Source organism: Phoca vitulina, unplaced genomic scaffold, assembly GCF_004348235.1.
Source record: "Phoca vitulina isolate PV1807 unplaced genomic scaffold, GSC_HSeal_1.0 scaffold23, whole genome shotgun sequence".
NCBI lineage: Eukaryota > Metazoa > Chordata > Mammalia > Carnivora > Phocidae > Phoca > Phoca vitulina.
In genome coordinates this window covers 14,227,543-14,237,535 of record NW_022589726.1, presented here as the reverse complement: position 1 = coordinate 14,237,535, position 9,993 = coordinate 14,227,543, and the positions used below count along the sequence as shown (strand labels likewise).

The following is a 9,993-nucleotide window of genomic DNA, read 5'->3' as shown; positions in this document are numbered from 1 at the left end:
TGGACCCCAAGCAGAGGAAGCCGGTTCTAACTTCTGCCTTGCCCCACACCACCTTTCTGAGCTAGGTGAATGGGGCAGTCTCCTTATTTCCCAGCGCTTGAGACCTTTGCTTTCTGTTCAGTGCTTTCTAAAAAGGGCCTTAACTGCTCAGCAAGAAGTTTGCAAAACTGGTACAAACTCCTGGTTTAATCCTTTAAAAGCCTCATCCAAGAAAACAAAGGCACAGAAATTTCAGTGTCCTCTTCCCCTCACTTCCTCCTTGTTCAGCAGGATTGCTCTACTGGCGTGCACCCATCCACCGAGCAGACCTTACCGTGCCTTCTCTCCCGCCGCGTCTTCCGAGTCCCGGGGCAAGGAGCAGCCGTGTCAGAAAACCACCCCAAGGCGGGAGGCGCCAGGTCCTGCTGCCTTAGCTTAGTAATGGCCGCAGACACTGCATTATATTTGCTTGTGTTTGCATCTTAACCTCATTTTCCCAGTCCCGGCCAATCACAGCCAACCTAGCCCTGGGCTTGACTTATTCAAACCAGAGGGGAAGCTTTATCTGCTCCTATTCAAAACAGCAGAAACAAGAAGAACGGACTTTTAAAGGCTTTTCTCTTTTGACTCCAGCTCCACACCCTGATCTAATTGATTTTTTTAAAAAGTGCACAGCCCATCAATAATGCAGGAAAGAGGGTGGGAGGATATGAAATTTGCCATATTGTAGATATGGATGCATTATGCTGATGACAAGAGGCAGGGGCCGGAGCTGCCCCAGAGTGCCTGGGAGGTCTAAGCTGGCAAGTGCCTCCCTGAGAAGCTTCTGGGCATTTTTCAGAGGGAGGGAAGTCCAGGAGAGGGGCCAGGAGTGTGTTATATTCGGTCATTCTGTTTTGCTCCTTAGGGTTTCCCTCGGGGTCCCTACAGCAGTCCAATCAAAATCTGAGTGCCTACTATGTGCCAAGGACCCTGCTGGGCTCTAAGTCCCGGGGATCCTGGTTTGGGAGAATCGGTAAGGGACACAGAAGAACGAGGACTCCCAGTCCCTTGGGGTTTCTGGTTCGTCCCCCAGAAGTCAATAGGACACAAGTGTATGCTTATTAAGCACCTGGATGGCAATGGAGTTGGTTCCAAACGGGGGCCAGAAAAGAGGCCAACCTCTGTAACCTTGAGCAGAAGCCCAGTCAGTGCTGAGTGTGCAGCTGGTCTCCCGGCCGGAGGCAGCGGCTCGCCCAGCCTGGGTGCCCCGAGGGGTGGCAAGGGAGGCAGAGTGTGCCCGGTGACTGCCCACATGAACGACAGCAGGGTCAGGAAGCCGCTCCCATTTCTGGATGGGTTTTTTAAACCCGCTTTTATTAATTAATTGTAAGTAATACAAATATTCCAAAAATATAAACAGACACTTAATGGCGTCCTACATTTCAAGTTTTTGAATACAACAAATTTATCAAACCATGAATCTGGAAGCAAGGTCGTCAGAGTCCCATAGCCCAGTCACAGTGGGAAGCAGATCCCCTGCCCTCCAAATGGCATCTTGAGGGGGAAAGTGGCAGGACGTGGAATGTGTCAAACTCGGGATAGCTATAAGCAAAGCTCATGGGGCCCAAAGAGGAGGGTCTGCTCCGGGGGCAAGCCCTACAGCAGGGCAAGGGACAGCGGGTCACACCCCTGCCTTCCCTCCTCTGCTTGAATGCAAATACTTATTGGCATTTAAAAAGGAAAAAAAAAAAAAAAGACAAAACTAACCCCATTTTACAAAAAGTAACCGAGGAACAACAACGGTAACCAACTGAAGACCTGAAGGTGAAAGGGGGCTTACCTTCCACAGACACTCGGCCTGACTGGGACATGGGGTTCAGGCCAGCCTTACGTGGGGGCTGCTGTCCTGAATGAGGCCTCAGGAATAGGGCAGGGGCAGCAGATCTGAATGGGACCCATCTCCCAGGGAATGACTGCCCTTATAGACTTCCCATGCTTTTAGCATAAAGATGCTTCTGGGCCACTGTTCACAGAGGTGAGTTTATATACTTACAAAATGGTCAAAATCTTTGGGAGGCAGGAGGGAACTAAACAGAAGGTCCCGGGTTAACTGAAGGCAAATTTACTCAACCTCTCTACAGTCAAGGACCCACGGGCCTAACAGAGCGTCCCCTCTACAATGTGCAGAGTGGAAACTCTCCCCTTGACCGTTTCCAGACTGGTCCTGTGTCCCAAGCTCCCCCTATGAGAGGGACACGAACATCAGGCTTTTGATTTAGAAGCCCAATCAGAGAGACACACTGTGTCCCTGAAGAGGCACCTTGAAGAACTGAAGCTGGCCGGCGGGCAGATTCTGGGCATGGCTTGAGTTGGGGCTGACCAGGCACAGTGGCCTACTGCCTCCTGAGGACAGCCCCCCACAGGAAGGGCTGATGGGAAGCCCCAGAACAGATCCTGGGCTAAACTGCTTCCCTCCCAAGCTTGCCCTCCTCCAAAACGGGAGTCTGGCCGGATTCCTCTGAGGAGCAAGTTTGGCAATCATCACTCGCCCCTAACACACTGTGAAACTGGAAACCAGACAGCAAATAATGACTTCAGGCTGGCTCTGGTCCACATGGATGGACCCTGTTTAGGTTTATTTGGCCGAGTTCCTTCTCCACCCAAGGCGGGAGAAGGGGGAAAGAGGGAATAGGATATTCCTGCTGAGGACCTGCGGGTTGGCAGGGCAGGGTTCTGCCGGGAACAAGGCCTAGAGAGCAGGGGTTTCACGCAGAAGCAGCAGGGACGCCCCCCACCGAGATATCCTGGGCCCTGGTCACGAGTCGCACTCGGAGCATTTGGAGGAGCCTGACAGGAAAGGGGGTGGCACAGGCTCTTCCTTCACCGGGAAAAACATGGGAGACCCAAAGGAGGGCAGAAAGGGTCCTAGAACTGGATCAGCTTAGCGCCTCTTATTGCTTATTTAGTCAGAAAAGCTTGGCTGGGCCCAGGTGGCAGATTTGGCCCAGAGGCTAACCCTTAGGGTGGGGCTAGGGAGAGAGGCCCCTTCCAGGGTATTAGGCTAGAGGCCTAGACAGGGCCTTGGAATCAGAAGCTCCCATTTCCCCTCGGAGGCACGGAGGCACCGTTCCTGGCTAGCACCGGAGCCCTCCTCCTTTACCTGTAGGGCCCCAGGGGCACCAGGGAATGGTACTGGGGGAAATGACCACACGTGCTTCGGGGACTCTGTTCCACTTCTGTGACACCATTGGGAAAGACAAGGCCATACAACCTTGGGACAAGGAGGGGAGGTGGTACCACAAGCTAGAGAAAGATGCCAGTCAGCCCACTACCTCTCAGAACACCACAATGCCACTCCACCACCTGCCAATTCCTCGGGCTGGACCAGTGTGTGGACATTGAAAAGGATAATAGGGATGAGTCCTGAGTGGGGGGGGGGGGGGGTGTCCTCACACCTGAAGCGACTCACAAATCCTTTGTGACCCCTGCCTCCAGGGAAAGCAGAGATGGGGAGAGGAACTGCCTCCCGCCCCAGAAGGAGAGAGGGAGGGAGGGAGGGAGGGAGAAGAGGAGAGAACCCCAGCTAGCCCCAGGGGAGGCCATGATTAAGGCAGTGATGCTGGGGCGGGGCTCCCTTTTGGGGGGCCCTCGTGCTCCCAAGTACAGCAGCACTTCCCCTTTTCCATCCTCAGGAAACTTCCATCTTGTGGCAATTTTTGAAAGCATTCACTACGAAACTCTGAAAGCGAGAGACACGCAAAGCGCAGGTGTGGAAAGGGCTCGCTCACACCCGCTCCGGGAGGCAGGACGCATGTGCATTAGGGTGGCAAAGGAAAGGATGAGGACGCCCATTGCCCTGAGCCCAGGAAAAGCAGGAGCGCCTCTGAGGCCCTGGAGCAGAAAAGCAACAGCGCGGGAGGACCAGACACGAGCAGGGCGTGAGAGGCACAGGCCAGGCCAGGCCCTGGGGGAGACAACAGGAACGAGCCCTGCCCAAGAAACAGGAGGGCCCGGGCTCGGAGCGCCCTTCCTGGACTTTGGAACAGAAGTGCTCGCACCAGCACCAGCAGAGAATCCCTGAAGAGCAGACTTAGGGACCCAGTCCCATGCTCAGCTCACCTACAAGCCAAGGGGACACACACACTCATGGTTTGGGGGTTTTCTTCCTCCCTGCACCACCAGGGCCTCCCACATTCATCTCAGGCCTGGGACTGCAGCTTTGTCAGAAACAGAACAGGCCCAACACTTCGTGTTTAGAAAGAGAATTTTAAAACAGAGTCCAAAGAACGGAAATGTTATTTGTCCTCTTCCAGGGCAGGGAGAAGACCTCCTTCCCCCCAGGTTCAAGACTATGGCTAGGTGGTGAGGAAGGCAGGCCCGGCGCCCAGGCCGTGGGGAGACACAGACGGGGCCCATGCCAGGCACTCGACTGGAGGCAAGGGCAGCCCTCAGACCACAGGACGTGATGGCCGCTGGGGCTGCTGGTTCTGGAAACAAGCTCTCATCTTTCCAGAAATGTCGTTCGGTCTGCAGTAGCTGGCTGGAGAAAGGGTTCAGAAAGGGGTGTGCCCGGGACACCTGAAGGCAGCCTCTGATGGCCCTTTCTCCTCGGCATGAGCCTTGTAACCCCGAGGAAAGGCCATGGGTTTGGCAACAGAGCCCTCGACAGTTTCTGTCCCTACCGGCTCGGGTGTTCTCAGGGTGACTGGTGAGGAGGCAGACTAACTTGGGGAGTCTCGATCTCAGTTTCTCCCTCCACCTGAACACTTACATCCTGGGGCCACAGTTCAGGGCGAGACACACAGACACAGACAGACACACACACACACACTCACATTTGGGAACCCAACTCAGGGAGCAGGCAGCTCTGGGTGTCGTTGGTCTGATATGTGCCCACTTCGCATCTATCCTGTCCTAAAGCCCTTTCCAATCACTTCTTTTCCAGGCCCCATTTGGTGAGATGCTCCAGCTTCTGCTCCATCAGGCTGATCATAAAGGCACAGTGTAGGAAAGTCCCCTACTGGGAGGGCCATTGCTCGGAAGCAGGGAAGGCTAAGGGGCCCGCAGCTGCCCAAGGCTGGTGTAGACATCCTCTGCTCCGCTCAGCTCCTCAAAGATGGGGATCAGGTTCAGCAGCTCAGTGTCTGCCATGTCATCAAACCAAGACTGCACGGGCACCTGGGACGGGGAAAAGGCAGCGTCAATCTCCTGACTGCCAGTTCTTCCCTCCCTTGCGCCAGAGCCCCAGGAGGCTGGCGGGGGGCAGCTGGGTGGTACGCTCTTCTGGAGAAGCCCGAGATTCCACGGCCCACCCCCCTCTTCCCCCCGTGGGGTAGGGGCTCCCCAGGCCCTGCAGGGTGGGTGTGTCTGGACCCCTCACCGCATTCTCTGGGTGGAAGATATAAGAGGCGGGCGAGTTGTCCAGAATGAGGGTTTTCCTCAGGTCCCTTCCCAGGCGGCTGAGGTCCTTGACATAGCAGCCCTGGTGGAACACGCAGGACTCCCGGAACAGGCGGGCCCGGAACACACCACACCTGTCCAGCAGATCCGTCACCGGGTCAGCGTACTAGGAGCAGAGAAGATGCTTTTGTCCCGAGGCAGTCCTGGCTCCCCCCCAGGCTGCCCACAGACCAGCAAGGAGCTGCTGGCCCCCCTGGCCCCCGCCATCGCTCTTGCTTCCTTACCCCCCTCCCGCCCTCAGGTACCTTGGCCAGGCTGGCAGTGAAGAGCACACATTCAAAGAGTTCCCCCATTCGTCTCAGGAACTCATCCACGTAAGGCCTCTTGAGCACATACACCTGAGGCAAAGCAGAGAGGCCTGTTGGAGGCACCCCCGTGAGGGGGACGCACGCAGCAGGGGTCACTGTCCCCACCTCTACACAGCAGGGTCAGTGGGGTCGCCCCTTACTCTGCCAGGCCCCTACACCCTGGGAACCTTCTGCCCCCCAGACCGGGACTCTGCTATCTCCTCACGGGGCTTCTGCGGGCCTGGCGGCCCACCCGTGACCCGGCTAAGGAAGAAACGCATGCGCCGCGTCCCAGAAGCCATCTCGGTTTCAGGTGGCGAACCAGCAGCTGCCTCCAGAAACAAGTAATCAAGAATAGGCCTCACAGACGGAAACAGCCTATCCTGGATTACTTGAATCCAGCCACAGCCTCTGTGGGAGCTTCCTGTCCTTGGCTCTGGCGGGGCAGTGTCCAGGTCACCATCAGGCAAGGTCGCAGACACTTGTGAAAGCTCACGCCCTCACACGGCTTCTCTGAAATGCGCCGGGGAGAAGTGACTCGTGCCCTCGGTGACTGGGGGTCAGACTGCCCGTCTTGCTCCCGTGCCCACCGCTCCAGCCAGCCCCCCCGACACTCAGTCCACCTCTCACGACCTTGCACATTTTGGCCTCAAAAGTTCGTCGGCTACATGCCGCTCACCGCTCGGCGTTCTGCCGCCTCCCTTCCTCCGGGATCTCTCCCAGCCAGCCTCGAGGCTACGAGGCTACGAAAAGCATTCCTTCAAAGCTCGTTATCCACGTCACTCCCTGCTCAACGAGCACGTGCCTGCCATGCCTCTCCCTCCTTGGCGGTGGCCTCAGCTGGCCCCCAACTCGCCAGACCCCCGGTGGCTCTGCAGCAGGAATCCTCCGCTCCAAGGAGCCACAGCTTGGCTCTCTTGCTTGCTGTGCCACTTCTCAACCTCCAACAGGTCCCTCCCTCTTCCTGGCTGTTCATCAAGCTTGGCATCCCCTCCCCTCTCTGCTGCAAACCCGCCTGCTGCAGGTAGCCGCCCCCCAATCTTAATCTCAGCCCTTTTCCCGAGGCACTCTCCTTTCTCCCTGTCAATCAGGAGTTCACTGTGCGTATCTGCCTGTTTGAAAACATGCCTCCTCTTCCCTCTGCAGGTTTTGTACGTCTCCATAACCTCAGCCGGATGGAAAGGGCAGCTGGGCAGTCGCTGGGCAGTCCAGGGCCAAGCCTGGTTCTGAGGACGGGCTGTGTTGGGCCTGATGTCGCCTCAGATGGGAGGGCCGGTGGTGTTGGGGACGAAAGCTTCGAAGGGACACAGGATAGTGCTGACTCCTCAGGGAAGCCTCAATCCCCACATTCCCTACAAGTAACCTGTCTATTCCACCGGGCCATGCGAACAGTTTCAGGGCTACCAGGGCCTTGTTCCCGATGGTCCCCGACTCTCAGGCCTGCTGGCACGCAGCTTCTGGGCAAGCATTTGGAGTAAATGCTTTTTTGCTATCAACACTGCGTGATCCTGGACTGAGCAGGTTACGCAGGGCCAGAGGCTGAGCTGACCTGGATTTAAGTGCTCTCTGATAGCATTTCCTGAGGCGGAATCCAGGGCAGGGACCTAAGGGGAGGGGAAGGGGAGAAGTTTCACAGAGGATGGGATGCCGGGGCCGGGGAGGAAGAAATCCACTAGCTAGACGGAGTGGGTGGGCATGGGGAGGAGAGAAAACAGGCAGAGACACCAGGGCTTCAGGATTCGAGAAAACACAATCATTTAACAGCGCTGGCCACCTTGGCCGGGAGGTGGTGTTCAGTAAATGACAGCTATTACTCTTATTGAGTCATATTTAAACAGCTTGGCTGCAAAGCAAAAAAGGATGACAGCTAGAGGGGATGAGAGGCTGAATTGTTCTTAAGATCAGAAAGCCCTGAGTGCAAGAGGTACCAATAAAGGAGAGGCTGAAGTTGCAGGAGAGGGCCCCACGGACGGAGCGCATCGGCGGGCGGAGGGGCCCGAGGCCTCGGGGCTGGCTGTGGCCTGGCAGGCAGCTCACCTGGTGCGTGGTCCCCTCAATCTCTACAGGCACTATGAAGTCGGCATTGTTGATTGGCTGGAAGGAAGAAAAGTTAATGAGGTCAGCATGGTGGGAAGCAGACAAGAAGCCCCTGCCACAGCCACGGCGCTGTCCCCTGGGAGGGCTGGGGAGGAACAGATCTCAGAGACTCCAGGAAGCTCATCCCACCACCCCACTAAGGAGCACAATATCCCCTCCTAGTTTTCCCTCCTTCCCACCACCCCCAATTCTGCCTGAGCTGTTTCAGGGCCTTCCTGAGTTAACAGACATCCTGAAGAATGGAGGGAGGCAAGGTGCAAGGCTGATGCAAACCCTCTCACAGGCCTGCCCTGCCCAGAGCCCTGGCGGCTCTCTGGGCTACGTGACTAGGGGCAGACGAAGAGTGTGGGCAGTGACTGGGGGGAGCAGGGATTCCTACTCCACAATCTTCAGTGTGGCCCAAATGCCAGAGGCACCCCAGCCCGCCCTCAGCTTCAGGCTGCCCCCGAGCACCTCCAGTTAGGCACACAAGGCAGCCGGAGATGCGGGTAGGAAGAACTCCCGATGTGGAGCTACCTTAAAGGAGCTGTGCACGAGGGTTTCATCCAAGTCAATGACCACGCAGATCCTTCCTTGATCTTCCTCTGTCACCTCTGGGAGCAGGCAGGTCCCCGGGATCTGAAACCAGAGCCAGACTGCTGAGGCCTGCCACCAAGAAAGCCCAAGCGTTCTCCTCAGCAGAACTCTGGGAAGGACCGGGGTCACTGCAAGACACAGAAGACCCCCAACTTCAACCCAGAAGAGGCGCCCTTTGAAGGCCAAGAGGTAGAGAAAGAGAGTTGGCTCCTCAGCTCCAGCCTCCCACTGGACTATGAAGTGATCTGGACGTTGAGCTGCAGGCCGGGGCTGGTGTGGGATGGAGGTCAGCTATGCCCCCCAAAATCTAACGCCCTGCAGCGAGTGGGCCCTCAGCAAATATCTGGGACAAATGGCTTCCCAAGGCATTCCCCTGGCGCCAGCCAGGCACTGCGAAATGAGGGCGTCACCTGACATGACCATAGGTCTGGGGCTTCTGAACATGTACCCGGTCCAAGTCACATACCTGATAAAATTGGTACTGGAGACAGTGGAGCAGATCCGACTGTTGGAGAAAAGGAGGCAGTCAGTGCCCACCAGCCAAAGCCGTCCCAGCTCAAGCCCACTGCTTCTGCCTCAGGCCCAGAGGGTCATTTTCTCCGCAAAACCCCAGCCCCCTGGAAGGTTCTGACATAAAACAGTGACTTTTTTTTTTTTTTTAAGTAGGCTCTCTGCCCAACGTGGGGCTTGAACTCGTGACCCTGAGATCGAGAGTCTCATGCTCTACCGATTGAGCCAGCCAGGTGCCCCAAAAATGACTTTTCCTAAGAGCTGGACAGGAAAGGGGAAAGGCCAGAGGTGCTTTCGACATCAGGTTTGATGAAGGATGGAGAAGGCGGTGTCTGTTCTCAGCTGTCACTGCCTCTCTAGTGGACAAACTGAGGAACAGGGAACTCCAGTAGCTGATGCGGGGACACGGAATCAGAGGCAGAACCCACATAAGAACTCCTCACTGTGCTGTGTTTTCTAGACACTCTTTTGGGGGGGGTACATAGTGGGGGGGACACAGTGGGGGGAGGGTGCTGAGCCCCTATAAAACATCACGCATGCCAATGTGAACCCACACTGTGAGCCCTAAAATGTGAGCGGTAGTGCAGTACAGAGAGGTCAGAAGGCTTCCCTGGCCTTTCGCTAGTAATAAAAATGTTAGGGTTGTAAAAAGTGATACGTGTTCTTAATGGAAACCCTGAAGAAAAATGAAAATCCTAGCATTTAGAAAAGCTTAATGTTGGCATTTTAGTGTATTTCCTTTAAGCCTGTTGTAGCAGCTTTTCCCCCCATAATATGTAATTTCACATTCTGCTTTTCAACTTGATGTTGCAACTCAATACTTTCCCGTGTTATCGTGAACTTTGTAAAAATCAATTGCTAAGTAATACTGTCATATTGCACTTTATTTACCGATTTCCCCCTACTGGATAATGCACTGATGCACATGTCTTCAGCCTGGTTTTGAGAGAGGAAAAGGAGAGCTCGACCTTGGTGTTTCCAAAAGAAGTAACCAACGGCTTTGGGGGCAGATGGGGTTTTGGTCTGGGCTGTCCCCACCCTTGAAATGCCAGACATACCTTCTGCTCGTTGTAAGGCTCAAAGACACCCACACATTTCCCAA

General features: G+C 55.7%; 1 protein-coding gene across 1 annotated transcript in view; it reads right to left on the bottom strand.

Annotated features, from left to right (window-relative positions):
• Positions 1 to 1,301: 1,301 nt before the first annotated feature.
• The window catches only part of CTDSP2 (CTD small phosphatase 2), a 23,838-nt gene continuing 15,146 nt past the window's right edge, over positions 1,302 to 9,993 (bottom strand). The window contains exons 3-8 of the mRNA XM_032420382.1: positions 8,848 to 8,886; positions 8,322 to 8,423; positions 7,746 to 7,802; positions 5,667 to 5,759; positions 5,342 to 5,527; positions 1,302 to 5,139 (exon numbers count right to left, since the gene is read on the bottom strand). Of these exons, the coding sequence (XP_032276273.1) occupies positions 5,014 to 5,139; positions 5,342 to 5,527; positions 5,667 to 5,759; positions 7,746 to 7,802; positions 8,322 to 8,423; positions 8,848 to 8,886 (603 nt within the window). The 3' untranslated portion in view covers positions 1,302 to 5,013. The remainder of the gene's footprint in view (positions 5,140 to 5,341; positions 5,528 to 5,666; positions 5,760 to 7,745; positions 7,803 to 8,321; positions 8,424 to 8,847; positions 8,887 to 9,993) is intronic.